This window comes from Hoplias malabaricus, chromosome 11 (assembly GCF_029633855.1).
Source record: "Hoplias malabaricus isolate fHopMal1 chromosome 11, fHopMal1.hap1, whole genome shotgun sequence".
Classification (NCBI taxonomy): domain Eukaryota; kingdom Metazoa; phylum Chordata; class Actinopteri; order Characiformes; family Erythrinidae; genus Hoplias; species Hoplias malabaricus.
Genome location: NC_089810.1, coordinates 12,962,473 through 12,978,708, shown reverse-complemented (window position 1 = coordinate 12,978,708; position 16,236 = coordinate 12,962,473). Strand labels below are relative to the sequence as shown.

The window sequence follows — 16,236 nt, the reverse complement described above, 5'->3', positions numbered from 1 at the left end:
ATGTAATTTAAAACTTATATTCAATTAACAGTAGTATAAAAACTACACTGTAGTCTATACGTCTATATATAAGTTCATTGTTTGTAAATATGTCCATTTTGAATTTGATACCTTTCAAACGGTTGGGATAGGGTAACAGTTGGCACATTTTGAAACACTACAAAATGATAAATGTTGTTATTTGGAATTAGGTTTGTGACATGTTTCATGATTTTTCTGAGAACCTAAGATTTACAGCAGTAAAGCTGAGGAGGTGTTTTAACGCTAATATATTTATAATTACAATAAATACAAAACATGAATCCACTAAAAGTATTTTTTTTAAATAAAAAAAATAGTACATGTTTTGTGAGCTAGTGTGAAAATCATGTTTCCAGATCATTCTCGAGAAAAAAGTTTGTTACCAGATAATTCTTGATCATATGGATTTGTTAAATCAACAGTACTCTTGATTTAACATAATGTAGTTTTTATTTCTAAGAAGAACTAGATGTTAGATGATAACCTCAATTAATAATGCCACGAGGAGCGATTTGGAAACAGATAAACCAACACATTCACTTATGGAATATCAATACTTACTTACTGTACTTTTTCTTTTATTCTTATATTATGGGTTTTTTGTATGTTTGTTATTTGAGCAAACAGACCCTTACTACTCAGATAACTAGATTTTAAAATCTATATTGTTTGTTAATTTGCATAAAAACATTGCAAAGTACTGTACCAGAATAACTTAATTTGAAAATACTCAAATTAAAATAGTAAAGAACCTGGGTGTTTAATCATGTACATTACATAATATCACAAAAATATTCAATGATTCAGGAAAAATCTCTACATGCAAGGCACAAGGCCCAAAACAGGCTGGCTGTGGTCTTTGGGCCTGTGGCACAATGCTTAGATAATCGGGTTTGGGATTGGAAGGTCTTTGATTCGATACCCACAACCAACAAAAACTTCGGATGAAGAGCACCTATACCCTACAATGCTCCCGGGGCTTTGAGGGTGTCTCTCCACTGCTCTGGGTGTGTGTTCACTGGCCCTATCATAAATGCAGAAGTCACATTTTGTTATATATTGTTGTATCATGACCATACAACACAATTTCCCTTCACTTTCACTTTACCAAGGTGGCATCGAGTTAAAAACAGACTTGCGTCTGTAGTAAAGCTCACTGCATGACCTCAGAAACACTTCCCAATAAACTTTGTCTGTGAACACAGTTTGCCTTTAAGATGAGCTGAGGCAAATTAAAAAAGTGTTCAAGCAAACATCTGCTGTATTGAGCCGATAAAGTCCCATAACAAGCAAAAATGGGAAAACCTAGAGCAACTGGTCTCCTCAGTTCCCAAATGTTTGCAGTGTGTTCTTAATAGGATAAGTGATGCAACACAGTGGTAAAGATGCCTCCATCCCACACTTTTTTTTTTTTTTTTTTTGGGGGGGGGGGGGGGGGGCGTGTTTTACTGGCATCAAATTCAAAATGGGCAAGTGCTTTACAAAAGACAATAAGCTTTCTCACATGTACATTCAAATTTACAATTGCAAAATTGGCATCTAGAAATTGATAGAAAAAATTGATAGAGAAATGACATACAAAGGCTGAAAGCACAAAATATGTTTACTTTAGATTACTCTTTACACATATCCTATGATATCTTTATTTGTTTTAATTCATGATTGTGATGATTAGAGTAATTCTGTTACATAGAGTAATTATTGGCTGTAAATCCATAAACATGTTTGCTACAGTGCAGGATACCTGACAGAAAACCTGCTGAGAATTCACTGTAAAATTGTGTAAATTAGCTTTTTCGCTAATCTAGATATTTTTTTCCACTGTTCTTCTCTTTTTCCTTCTGCTTCATAATTATTCTGCCTCTATTTCATTCCATTTCATGCTCCATTTTTGTCCTTTACGGTCTACAGTAAGCTCTACAGAAATATTTCTAATCACTATGTCACTATGCTTAAGGTATTTACAGTTGGCTTGCAGTCATATTATTTGTCAGAGAGAGAGAGAGAGAGAGAGACCTCTTCCTTGTTGGCTTCAGGAGGTAGTTCACCTGACTCTATAAACAAGGGGCAGCCATCAGAATGCCAAAGATGAGACTAGCATGGCATGCAGCCCAGCGGAACGTTCCGACAGGAGGGAGGGGGTGTCAATAGGGATGGAATCTGACACCTGAGGTGCTGAGAGAGTTAGGAACAACCCTTCTCCCCTCCCCCCACCTCATTGCTCCAACTGCTAATGTGGACAGACAGACAGATGGTGGCGTAACACACTGACCCATAGCAGTTGGCCACTACTGCCCAGGTGGATTAACCTAATAGACCTGTGTGCATTCTCTCTCTTACCCGAGCCATGCTACTGACGGTGATGATAGTAATGATAATGGTTACAGTGGTAATGGAAGTGATGATAATCCCTAACAACAACAATAATCATGTCTTCTCATTTCTAAACCTGACTGGATGTTGAGTAAATATAAGGAGGATGGAGGATGAGACTGATGTTCTTTGTTGCAGTCTGTTTTTACTCTTCTGGTTTGGTGTGACATTGTGACCTGTCTGTTTTACTGGTTAATTACGGTATGTATTCATGTGTGCATTATGGTACTGTGACTCACTTCCTTCAAGTGTGACAGGAGGTGAAGAGATGCAGAGTCATCTTTGGTGCGGTTCCTCTTCCTTCTCCCTCTCATGATGGTGTTTCTTTTTGTCGTGCTCCTTATATATCTGTGTTTCTGTCTTTATGTAAGAAGGATGAAGACCGCACATTTCTTTTTTTATGTTTCTGAGGGGGTGGCTGGTGTTATTTTACACACACACACACACACACACACACACTGCATGTCCAAAATTTTGTCCGGCTTATTCAACATTTCTTGTAAAATCTTTGTGAGATTGCATAAATTAATAACAGAACAGTTCTATCAACATTCAGACCGTAGTTTAATGCCCTTTTTAACTGTACCAGGGAACTGTAAATAGTCAATTAAAAAAAGCAGAAATACAGAAACATAGCTGTAACAAGCTGCTGTAAATTTGGCCTGGCTGTAGGACAGCTGAGATTTTCTGTCTGAAACCAGAGACTGTGTTCTGAGTATGCAATAAAATGGACACCGTCATGTAGACAGCTTTTTTTTGTGCTGGCAGGGTAACTGATTGAAGCACCCCCTGCCTTCAAACAGCTCACCCTGCATTTACAAAACAGTTTAGGTAAAATTAATGAAGCATATTGCATCATCAAACATGATATGAAGGTTCATTGAAGTATTGAAATTGTAAATATTTCTGTAAAATCGGCCAATCCACATTTAAATGGAAGGCTACACGTTTTTTGGACATAAAGTGCGTATATCGATGCAATTATAATTGTCCATTGAGAAAATCATGCCCACACACTCCCTCAACACATGTCTTATTAGTATAAGTTGAAGTAACTACTCTTTTGTCTGTTCTGGCCTTCCATTTCCAGTCCTCGCAGGGAGGGGGTCATCGGACCCTGCTATATGGCCATGCTATTCTGCTGAGGCACAACCACTCTGGAATGGTGAGCAAATGTTTAAAAATGCATTGGACATTTATTTGAAATATATAGATTGGTAATTAACATACTCAAAAAAATAATAATAATGCCGTTTTACATATTTAAATATGTGCTACAAGGTAAATTTCATTGCTTTAAATTTAATCCTGTCACTTCATCAGTTCACTTCCATTCTTATTTTGTAGTACCTCAGCTGCCTGACCACATCACGGTCACTCACGGACAAGCTGGCCTTTGATGTGGGCTTGCAGGAGGACTCAACAGGTATCAACACATAAGCCAATCAGCCGTAACCACCTCTTTTTTTACACACGCTGTCCATTCTCTCAGCTCCACTGACCGTGCAGGTTCACATTGTGTGTTGTGTTGTTATGAGAGAATCCAACACAGCAGGGCTGGTGATGTTATTCAACACTATGTCCAATCACTGTCCACAAAAACTTGTGTTGCTGCAGAGTTTGTGTTGATCACCCTCTAGTCCTTCAGCAGTGGACACTGCATTCTGTGGCTACATATTTTTGGTTGGTGGACAATTCTGAGGCCAGCAGTGGCACTGAGGAGTTCAAAAACTAAAAACTCCAGCTGCACTGTTGTGTCTGATCTGTCAGTGTAAATGCAGCTCTCAGAATCATCCACCAGCCAAATAACTCCTGCTCTGTGGTTGTCCTGGTCATTAAATAACAGGGTAAAAGGGGGCAATCAATATGCAGGGCAACAGAGAGTCTACACTTTGTAATTATATTATTGTAACCTGCTCTTATTTGCTGAGTGAAGCTGGGAGAATTGATCTTGAGTGTAGCAACAGGGAGATGGTCGTAATATTGTGGTTTATTTTGTATGCTTGTAAATCCGAATGATGGGTTACGTAACAGCGATGATAACTAACAGTAAGTAGGAATGTGTATGTATATATATATTACAGAATCACCACTGTCAGTTAAAAATACAGTCAACAACAGGCACTTTTTGTAAGTAAGTAAAGCAAGAGTATTGTTGAGCAATTTTGCATATGAACCTTTGGCCAGGGCTTCATTACTCTGTTACTATAAATGTAAGGTGATTTAACTATGATTGCAGGTGAAGCGTGCTGGTGGACAATCCATCCAGCCTCCAAGCAGAGGTCAGAAGGTGAGAAGGTCAGAGTGGGAGACGACCTCATTCTGGTTAGCGTGTCTTCTGAGAGATACCTGGTAGGATACCTTTTCTTCTTCTTCAGTTTTCCATCATTCTGTTTTACAGCGTATCTATGCTGCTGTAACAAAACATATTATTATTTTAAGCAAAATCAAATGTTACTATTAGCATTAATCTATGTAAAAAGTAATGTATTATTTCTGGTTGTTCATTTGACATGATATTGCTGGTGTTAAATCAACAATGTTAGAGATATATCAACACTAATCAGTAAATAACACTGCAAATTAAACAATGAGTTGAACACTGATTTTACGTTTAAAAAAAATTATTTAAAATCATTCAAAGACAGACACCTTCTAAGAACAATAATATGTACTTTCTTCTCAGTAATGAATTGCATATGTGACACTAAACTGTTTGGTAAGAGGTTCTGAGCTGTAGGTGTTTAATCTTTAGCACTTGTGTTCTTGCAGCATCTGTCCTATGCTAGTGGGGACCTGATGGTTGATGCGTCATTCATGCAGACTCTCTGGAACATGAATCCAGTATGCTCTGGCTGTGAGCTGGCAGAGGGTGAGCAGCTTTTCTTTCATTTTCATTAATCCCTGGCTTATTACGTAGCAATAATATGAACAATTTATGCAATGCTCAGAGCTACTGTTGTAGAGAATAGTTTTCTAGATTGCTAACTGAACATCAGCTCACATACTCATGTCTTTTTCTTTCTTAGTCAGCTCTTTCATCAGTCTTTTTGTACACTATTTCATATCTTTCATTCAGTATTCATTTCTGGCTATATTTTTCTCTTCTATAGGATACTTGACTGGAGGTCATGTTTTACGCTTGTTCCATGGTCATATGGATGAGTGTCTGGCCATACCACCTCCTGATCAAGGAGAAGAACAGCGCAAGTGAGAGAAGAAACAATATAATGAATTGAACAAACCTCATTTCCAGAATTTTAATCACTTTACTGGCCACTGTGCTTGCACACACAGGACTTTGTTCTCTGCATCTAACCTAATCAGTGCAGTGAAGCACACACACACACACACACTAGTGAACACTAGGGGACAGTAAGCAGACATGCCTGGAATGGTGGGCAGCTCTAGTAACTGCGCCCGGGGAGCAGTTGGTGGTTAGGTGCCTTGCTGAAGGGCTCTTCATGACCTGCCGGCTGTGGGGATGGAACCGGCAACCTTCTCATTACAAGCCCAGGTCCCTAACCATCAGGTTCCCTGGGTCGGCTCAAATCACCAACCTTTCAGTTAACAGTCAAACGCACTAACCGACTGTGCCACAGAGACGTTGGGACATGGTGTAAAATTCAGCAAAAACAAGAGTCTATGATTAGATGATTGTTTTTTAGATGAGTTTGTATAACTGACAAAAGCATAAAGATACTTTTAACAATACTAATTATTAATATTTTGCAAGGGGAATTATTTGCCCTTTCAGGCTTGATACAAGACTTCAGAAGCTCAACAGTCCATAGTCAAAGTTGCCTTGTTCTCCTAATCATGACATACCACTGGGGACAGATCTGGACTGCAGGCAGGCCAGCCAAGCCCACACAGAGACTTTGTGAAGCCATGTTGTTGTAGCACATACAGAATGAGGCCTGGCATTGTCTTAGTGAAATAATTGATTTGAAATGGAAAAGATGCAGCCTGACTGGTAGCATATGTCTCTCTAAACACCCAGTGTTTGCCTCCTGACTAGTGAAAATGTCTCACATATGTAAGCCATCCATGCTGTAGTCACTTTTGTACCCCCTTTACCGTGAGAGAGATTGGTTTTTACACCTATTGCTGATAACGTTTTGGATGGTCCCCATTCATCATTATCACAGAAAACACAATATTCCTGTTTTGGATATCAGAAATGAATTTGGGCCCAGAGTTTCTGCAAAGAATTGATGTATGGTTTTTCTCTTTGCGTAATAGAATTTCAGGTTGCATTTCTTGATGCAGTGGCAGGCTGTTTAATGACAATAGTTTTTAAAGGGTGCCCACATGGCTATATATTATATATCACTGTAGCGTGACTTTCTTATGCAGTGCCATCTGAAAGCTCAAAGGTCACTCAAACTCAGCATTGGTGTCCAGACCTATTGGACTGTTATTTCTCCAGATTTCCTGAATCACAATATTAAGTACAACAGATGATAAACAACCTTAATTTATTGTATTCTTGCATTAAAACACTGTTTGAACACTGTTTGAATCTTGACTTAAAATGAACAGCAATGACTTGTTTTTGCTGGCAAAGACAGCCTTTGGTGAATTCTCCATTCATACATTTTACTATCACGTGATTATAGTTCATTCATTCATTCATTATCTGTAAGTGCTTATCCAGTTCAGGGTCACGGTGGGTCCAGAGCCTACCTGGAATCATTGGGTGCAAGGTGGGAACACACCCTGGAGGGGGCACCAGTCCTTCACAGGGCAGCACACACACTCACACACACATTCACACCTACGGACACTTTTGAGTCGCCAATCCACCTACCAACGTGTGTTTTTGGACTGTGGGAGGAAACCGGAGCACCCGGAGGAAACCCACGCGGACACAGGGAGAACACACAGACAGTCACACGGAGCGAGAATGGAACCCACAAACTCCAGGTCCCTGGAGTTGTGTGACTGCAACACTACCTGCTGTGCCACCGTGCCGCCCCCTGTTTATGATGCTTTAAATGCTTTAAAACAATGTGAAATTAATTTTCTATAAACAGTTCACTACTATTTTGCCTTATCCCACCTTTTCTTTGGAGTTTGTTCAAATGTAGTTAATGTTAATATTTACAAAACACAATGAAGTTGGTCAATGCCACAGGGTTGGGCAACACTTAGTTTCACTGTCCCACAGCTCCAGGGTCCTGGCGTTGTATGTATGAACCCCACCTATGAGTTTGGGGATGTCCCTGTGCCTGCGTGAGTTTCCTCCCACAGTCCAAATACACATCGGTAGGTGGATTGAATATTCAAAATGGTTCCTAAGTGTGCACGTGTGAGTGTACAGTGTGCCATGCGATGTATGTTCTGTGATTGACTGGTGCCCCATCCAGGGTGTGTTCCTGACTTGCACCCAGTGATTCCAGGTAGGCTCAGCACCCACAGTGAGCCTGAACTGGATAAATGGTTACAGACTATGAATGAATGAATTTATCAAAATTGTCAGTGTAAACATTGGAAATCATTTATTTGTGTATTTGTCAGTTAAATAAATATTCAATAGAATTTAAAAAAAAATCACACATTGTTTTTAATACATTTTGCAAAATGTCCTTCTATCTATCTATCTATCTATCTATCTATCTATCTATCTATCTATCTATCTATCTATCTATCTATCTATCTATCCTGTCCATCTTTTTATCAGGATTGCACAGTATGAATCTGGAGCTGTGTGTAGCCAAGCTCGTTCTTTGTGGAGACTTGAACCTCTGAGAATCAGGTAAGCAAAGCCTCTGTTATTTTATTATCTTCAGGTGGAAGTAGTAGTAACATTTATCAAGCACAATTTCCCTTAAGTCTTAATTATCTGTAGTGCTACAACACACCAACACACACACTGAGGATTTGTTAGCAGAATGTTCTGTTACACAAACATTTTCGAAAAAACATATCTATTCATCAAAACAAAAAGATAAAAAATTACAGGAAATGTTGTAACTTGTTCCAAAATTTGCTATCAATATTTCTTAAGGTGATATGCTGTATACATGTTATATCTTAAAGTGTATGCTGTAATACTTGCTCCCTACAGCTGGAGTGGTAGCCACATGAAGTGGGGCCATTCGTTTCGTATTCGTCATATCACGACAGGACGGTATCTGTGTCTTGATGAAGAGAAGGGCCTGATGGTGCTCGATCCAGAGAAAGCTAACACCAAACAGTCTGCTTTCTGCTTTCGTGCCTCCAAGGTCCTTATATGCTCCATAACTTCTTTTCAGATTTATATAATTAAACTTATTTTTTATAATTTATAATATAATAAAAGAACATTTAATTTATCAGAAATCTTGTTACTTCGACCCTGAACTGGATAAGCGGTTACAGACAATGAATGAGTGAATGAATAAAAAAAGACATCTTGTTCTTGGTATATTCATTTTCTATACTCACTGTCTCTTCTCCCTCCCTCTTTGTTATTGTCCTCTTTTTGATCAGGAAAAAGTGGAGGTGGCTAAGAAGAGGGATGTGGAGGGTATGGGTGTACCTGAGATCAAGTATGGTGAGTCCATGTGCTTCGTGCAGCACGTTTCCACAGGCTTGTGGGTTACCTATGCTGCCCTCGATGCCAAAGCAGCTCGTCTGGGTACCATGAAAAGAAAGGTACAGCACAGACTTAGGAAGCCCAGAAAACAAAGTCATATGCAAAATGTGGATATACCTTTTCAAAATATATTTTGTTCATTTTGTAATATACGTAAAAAATTTTTTACAAGTATCAAGTGAATTATTTCTGTTTGATTTCTTTCTTTCTATATTAAATCCAGCAAATTTACAGCAATTGTGCATTATGTGCAGTTATTTAAAAAATGTTCTGTGTAGAGGATGTTTCACAATCAACAAAGCATGGTTTTTGACCACCGTTGCTCAAGTTTTTGCACACTTTTGAAAAACTCCTGAATATATTCTCTAAACTTTATTCGGCTCTTTATATATACTTTGATTTTCTACTCAAAATTTTCTGTAGTGTTTCTTATCTGCGATTTTTTTCTATTGCAGGTCATACTGCATCAGGAGGGTCATATGGATGATGCGCTGGTGCTGTCACGCTCTCAGACAGAGGAATCACAAGCTGCACGAATGATCTACAACACCACAGGACTTTTTAAACAGTTCATCAAGTACGGCACAGTGGCAGCTTCCAGCACTCCAAACACCTCATTTAGCAGCCACACACAGTCAGACGAAGTTTCAGGGCCAACTATGATTCAGCTTCCTAATTCCAGATTCCAAATTACAATTGTCCTTTGAATGAACCAAAAACCTACCTTTATTTTTATTGTAACCCTGATCTTTCACACAGTTAATCACAAGAAATGTCCAAGATGTGTCTTCTTTTAGCCTTTTACAAATAATTTCCCTAAAGAACCTAAAGAACTTAACAAAATATGTTCAAATGACCGTTTTAAATTAACACACAAATTACAATTAAACTACTACACACATATTTAGAACATGTCAACAGTCCTACAAGTGGCACATTGCAGTCAACTAATCAAATTGAAACACATTTGTGGGCTCTCTGCTTCTCCCTCCTGCACTCACTGGCCTTCAGGTGGAAACTAGCAGGTCCAATCACAACTCCATTCCTATCAGCATTTAAAACATTTAATGTTAATGATTTTAATTAAAAAACACTTTTTATAAAATTCTGAGGCTGTCTCCTCACCATTAGCTGTGCTCCATTCTGATGGTCTCAGTCCGGTGTGCTAGACTTTCTCTCTCTGCTCATGGCAGAAAAACTATATTTTGGAGGCTTTGAGACAATGAAAAGGCCACCAAACTTCTAAAAGCATGAACTGAGATGAGGATATTGCTCCATAGCTGGGTAATATTGACTTTTTGTTTTGCTGTAGATGAAACTGACACTAAATTCAGGAGAGCTCTAACTGCTTGAAAGTAAACACAGAGTGAAAGTGCTACAAATCTAAACAGTTAGAGTAACAAAGGAGATTCTGTGGTAATCCAAACAGTGAATACAGACAGTTTAGACAACTTCAGTCTCATGAACAAGTTTTGTTTTCTTTTTTCGAACATACCCTTCCACCTTAAAAAACTCTGAACTTCCCAACATAAACAGACCAGAGAGAACTGCAGTTCCCCAAAATCATAGGCATTCCCTTCACAGCTGGTCATTAGTTGAACATGTGCAAAGTGTATGACAGATTCTGTCCACAGTGTTTTTGAGCCCTCATGTGCTCATTTATTTTTCCTGTCTTTTTAAATGTCTGTCTTCACCTCTCAGTCACATAGACAGTAACTCTGTGTATTTGTGTGTGATATGATGTTGTTCCTGCTGTAATCTGCAGGGGTCTGGACTCTCTGAGTGGAAAGAACAGGGCTGCAGGGCCTGTCACTCTTCCCCTGGACGCTGTGATCCTATCTCTGCAGGACCTCATCCACTACTTCCGGCCACCGGAGGAGGAGCTGGAACATGAGGAAAAGCAGACAAAGCTGCGCTCACTGCGCAGCCGGCAGAACCTTTTTCAAGAGGAGGTGTGGTTTATACATATCTGTGCCTGCATCTGTTACACAGTTTGTTATTTAAGAGTAAAAATCTTTGTATGATATTAGCTCATTCATTTTTTTCTGAGGTTAAAAATTCCAATAAGATTTTTTGTGCAGGACTCCCAACAATACATTTTTCTGATTTTCTGTGTTGGTCTAGACCTTGAGGATTAAACTGATAGAGATTTTAGTCGAATGTCGTTGTAATCTCACTCTTGGAAACTTTACGGTTTTCATGTGAGTTTTTATTTGACTGTTTTTGGTTATTCCTGATGGTGCTGTAGGGGATGATCACCATCGTGCTGGAGTGTGTAGACAGGTTAAATGTGTACAACACTGCTGCTCATTTCTCTGAGTTTGCTGGAGAGGAGGCTGCTGAATCCTGGAAGGAAATTGTCAACCTGCTTTATGAGTTGCTGGGTGAGATAGCATTTTCTGGGTTCAAAGAACATAGACCTTTTCAAAACGTCAAAGTATCACAAAATACTTGTTTAAAATATGTATTTTCTGCACTATTCTCAACATGATTTGAGAATTCAAGAAGACTTGCAAAATTATTGATTGAGGGGAATGTAAATGCTTTAATGCATTTAAAGGCAGGTGTTTACTATGTAACTCCAAAAGCATTTCCAAAAATCCAGCAATATTATACCTATATTCCTTTGTTTTTCCATTTTTTGTATGGCAGCTTCATTGGGGTGATGAATAGGGTAAACAGAATGTAACTTGATGAGTGTATGTTGTTCTAAATGTTTGTAATTGTCTAGTCTCTCTCTCTCTCTGCAGCCTCTCTTATCAGAGGGAACCGTTCTAACTGTGCTCTGTTCTGTGATAATCTGGACTGGCTAGTCAGCAAGCTGGACCGTCTAGAGGCTTCCTCAGGTGCTCACAATTCATTCTCCCCTCACTCAGCATAAGAATGACCTTATCAAATTCTTGGTTCCAGCAATAATTTAGCACTCTTTAAATTTTGCATTTTCCTCATGCAGGCATTTTGGAGGTGTTGTACTGTGTTTTGATTGAAAGTCCTGAAGTCCTGAATATTATTCAGGAGAATCACATCAAGTCTATTATTTCTCTCCTCGACAAACATGGACGCAATCATAAGGTGCGTTGGTCACAAATATTTTTTTTGTGTGATATGCACACTGATACAGACACAAACAGTGAAACATCTCTGATATTAAAAGGTACTAAATCTGGTGTTTTTTAGGTTTTAGACGTCTTGCGCTCTCTCTGTGTGTGTAACGGTGTGGCTGTGAGGTCCAATCAGAATCTTATTACAGAAAATCTGCTTCCTGGTCGCGACCTCCTGCTACAGACTAACATTGTAAATTACGTATCCAGGTAAGATGGCAAGTTTTTTGCTTGTGTATTATTTTGGATGGGATGGGATTGGATTGGCAATTGCATCCATGAAGATATTAGTTCAGAATCAACATGGAAAACTCATTAGGTTTGTGGTTTTTAAATGCTTCATGGAGGACATTCAATTTTCCTTGAATTCAATAAAAGATCTATTCAGGTTGATGAACACCTTCTTCTAAAATAGAACCACATTCCCTGTAATGTTAAAGGGACATTTCAGCCAGAAAAACAGCTTGTATTGCTGTATTACAGGCCAACTCACTTCCTACGCCTGACCTACAATATATACTACATAGATATGCATACTTAGAGTGCTTTAAAATCTGCACCAGTGCACATACCACACTGAAGATATTGGTAAAGTAGTGAAAGTGCAGTTTAGGAGACACTTTGGACAGTGCGTCAGTCCATCAGTGGACATCACAACCTCATCCAGTCACTCATACATTTCACCAACCGATCTACCTCAGTGTTCTCTAGAGTGTTTCTGATTTAACGACTAAGAAAAGTCCCTTCATATGATTTAATTTTAAATCTTCATAGATTTAATTTTTAACTCTATTGTTGATCAATCAATAATCAATACATTGTTGATTATATGTGAATATGTTGATAATCTAGGGGATCATCAAAGATAAGTGAGTTTCTATATATATTTTTTTTCTTCAGTGTGAGGCCCAATATCTTCCTGGGGACCTGTGAGGGCTCAACTCAGTATAAGAAATGGTATTATGAGGTGATTGTGGACTATGTGGAGCCATATGTGACAGCCCAGGCCACACACCTGCGAGTTGGCTGGGCTCTGACTGAGGGCTACAGCCCATATCCTGGAGGAGGGGAAGGCTGGGGAGGCAATGGCATTGGAGATGATCTCTACTCATATGGTTTTGATGGCCTTCACCTGTGGTCAGGTGAGAGACTATGTTAGAGTAGCCTATAAAGTTTCTTAGGATAATTTAATAGCATTTAACAGGAAACATTATCCAGAAGTAAATTATGTATATGTTGACAAAACTATATTTGCACGTTACGCTGAAAATACTGCTTAAATTAACATAATTTAAGTTAAATGTGCCAGTTGGTTGCACATTCTTGCGTAAAGCCATAAACATAAAGACAGATATTGTTTAATGTAACATATTTGATAAAAAAATAGACTAATAAATTTATAGCAGGTATGGCATCATATTTTTAAACATGTTATATATTCATTTTTTAAAATGTAAATGCCTTCATAAATCTTTAAGTCTCAGATATATACATTCACGTAACTAACTACACAAACACACATCAGTTGCTTTGCAAATTTGTTTTGTGATTTTTAAATAGCTAAAGGATTTCTGAGATTAGCTTTCTTCTTCTTCTTCTTCTTATTCTTCTTCTTCCTTCAGCTGCTCCCTCCCATCAGGGGTCGCCACAGCAGATCAGAGTTTCCGAGATTAGCTATAAAATCATCAATTTGTTACATAGAATATAAGTCAAGGATGTAAAGAAAGGTCAGCAGAAATGAAACTTTTCATCTATGAGAGATTTGAAAAAAACAAGCTCCACACAAAAAGTATTTTAATTTGCATTGTTCCACTGTGAGCAGACTCGTATTAGTGAGAAGATTTATGAGTCTGTAAGAATGTTAAGCTGTCAAGAAATGAGTTCATGGTGAATTTTAAAGTGGTTTGAAAGGATGGTTTCTTGCAAAGATGGTCATTTGCAAATCAACGATAGTGTTATTATAATTATACATACTTAATCAGAATTTGATGTCTCCAGGTCATGTGCCTCGTCAAGTGGCATCATCCAGTCAGCATAGTCTGGCAGCAGATGATGTTGTGAGCTGCTGCCTGGATTTAAGTGTGCCCAGTATCTCTTTCCGTATTAATGGGCATCCTGTCCAGGGTATGTTTGAGAATTTCAACTTGGATGGCCTCTTCTTCCCTGTGATAAGCTTCTCTGCAGGAGTCAAGTAAGAGTCTGAGTTTTCATTGGCATGATGCTTGGTATCTCAGTATGAATATATATGATAGCTTTACTGAGTATCAGTATCGTGTCCACTTACACTAACTTTACTGTTTTTTGATCATTCAGGGCTCGATTCCTTTTGGGTGGTCGTCATGGTGACTTTAAGTTCCTCCCACCTCCTGGCTACGCTCCATGCTACGAGGCTCTTCTGCCTAAAGAAAGGATGCGTATTGAGCCTGTTAAAGAGTACAAGCATGACTTTAATGGCATCAGAAACTTGCTGGGCCCTACACAGTCCCTCACACACACTTCTTTTACCCCCTGCCCTGTGGACACTGCTCAGGTTATCCTTCTACCTCTTCTTTATAATTCTGTCATATTTGCATTCCAGGACCTTCTCAGTACACGTCGCAACTGTGTCATTCATATACTATATATGAAATGTAATTCAGCCTGTTGTTGGGGTCAGCCTGTTAAAAGGTTGTTCGTAACACTGTTGGTGTCTCTGTTAGATTGTGTTGCCACCTCATTTGGAGCGAATCAGAGAGAAACTGGCCGAAAACATCCATGAACTGTGGGCTGTTACACGCATCGAGCAGGGCTGGACTTATGGGCTGGTAATGAATTACTTTTTCTTGCATTTATTCACGTGTTGTATCTCTCTTTCTATTTTATTTTATTATTATTTTTTAATTTCTTTCCTTTTTCTTTCCTTCCTTTCCCTACTGGGCTGGCTTACAAGAGGCATTTTCTCTTACAGACTGAGTGACTGTTGAAACAGAGATGTGCTAGTAGGAACTGTTAGTTCAGCCTTATTTCTCAGAGAGAACTTACAGTGGCACTACAACACCGTTTGTTGTTAGTAAGCCATATTTCACATTCCAGATTGTGAACCAAATTTGGAAATGTTCAATGCATTTCCACCGACATAAACTGGTTTGCGAACAGAAATATTTGTTTTTCTTAGCTCGAACCAAAGAACACTATTTTCTTCAATGGGAAACGTGGCTGAGTAATAGGAAATAAGACAGTAACGCACTCAGTTTGTGTGTGTTTCTGGGGTTGTGTTTGGCATGACATCAAAATAAAATGGTGTACACTGTTTAGAAGCACAGCAGGCCCTAACAGAACTTGTGGTTTAGCCCAACACAGCAGATTTTTCAGGGAACTGAGTCTCAAAATACACACATTTAGAGGATAAAGCAATATACTTGTGAGCATAATATGCTTGTGAGAATTTTGCCTGTTTACAGCTTTATTCCTCTCTCTTTTAACCCAAATTCAATGCTAAACTTAATTTAACTGTGGTTGGCTACTTAGCTTGTGTTTTTCTCCACCCGTTTTTAGATCGTGACATCAGCAGTCATTGCGCTCCCACAGGGCCCCCTCCCTGTGGCTCTCTTATTCACATGAACATTTAAAGACACAGAACTGAAATTTGACACACCCCATACACACGTCATAAATACCGCCCTCATTTTAAGGTGCCATCCACATTTTTAAACATACGGTATTTAAAAATATATGTTATTGTACACCAAAGCTTCTTCAGACCTTCCAATGAAAAGGCTATGTATTTTGGGCTTTCCTGTTTTTTAAATGATAGAAACACTTTTGTGACAATGACTATATGTTAAATAGCAGTCTCTTTTTCTTTGCTCTTGTTTCATTCTTTTTTTCCTCCTTCATAGACATACACAGTGTAAATTTTTTTTGTCTTTTTAAATTTTTTTTCCCCTATTTATTTCTCTCTACTTCTGCTGTACATTTATTAATCTTTATTTCTTTTTTACTTTCACAAATATAAGGCAGTGTTGTCTTTCTATTTCAGTTCCGTGATGATAATAAGAAACTGCATCCATGCCTTGTGGATTTCCAGAGCCTGCCAGAACCAGAGAGGAACTATAACCTGCAGATGTCTGGAGAGACTTTAAAGTCAGGCTCGTCATCAGCTTCCAAAACCTCACTTTA

At 38.6% G+C, this 16,236-nt stretch overlaps 1 protein-coding gene across 1 annotated transcript in view; it reads left to right on the top strand.

Moving 5' to 3' along the window:
- LOC136709801 (ryanodine receptor 1-like) overlaps positions 1-16,236 on the top strand; it is a 95,779-nt gene that overhangs the window by 19,820 nt on the left and 59,723 nt on the right. Inside the window, exons 6-24 of the mRNA XM_066685315.1 lie at positions 3,485-3,559; positions 3,742-3,820; positions 4,634-4,746; positions 5,167-5,266; positions 5,508-5,604; positions 8,081-8,155; positions 8,468-8,624; positions 8,872-9,036; positions 9,433-9,554; positions 10,743-10,929; positions 11,226-11,361; positions 11,728-11,823; positions 11,931-12,049; positions 12,155-12,288; positions 12,979-13,220; positions 14,077-14,269; positions 14,392-14,608; positions 14,778-14,882; positions 16,097-16,200. Coding sequence (XP_066541412.1) covers positions 3,485-3,559; positions 3,742-3,820; positions 4,634-4,746; positions 5,167-5,266; positions 5,508-5,604; positions 8,081-8,155; positions 8,468-8,624; positions 8,872-9,036; positions 9,433-9,554; positions 10,743-10,929; positions 11,226-11,361; positions 11,728-11,823; positions 11,931-12,049; positions 12,155-12,288; positions 12,979-13,220; positions 14,077-14,269; positions 14,392-14,608; positions 14,778-14,882; positions 16,097-16,200 — 2,516 coding nt within the window. The remainder of the gene's footprint in view (positions 1-3,484; positions 3,560-3,741; positions 3,821-4,633; positions 4,747-5,166; positions 5,267-5,507; positions 5,605-8,080; positions 8,156-8,467; positions 8,625-8,871; positions 9,037-9,432; positions 9,555-10,742; positions 10,930-11,225; positions 11,362-11,727; positions 11,824-11,930; positions 12,050-12,154; positions 12,289-12,978; positions 13,221-14,076; positions 14,270-14,391; positions 14,609-14,777; positions 14,883-16,096; positions 16,201-16,236) is intronic.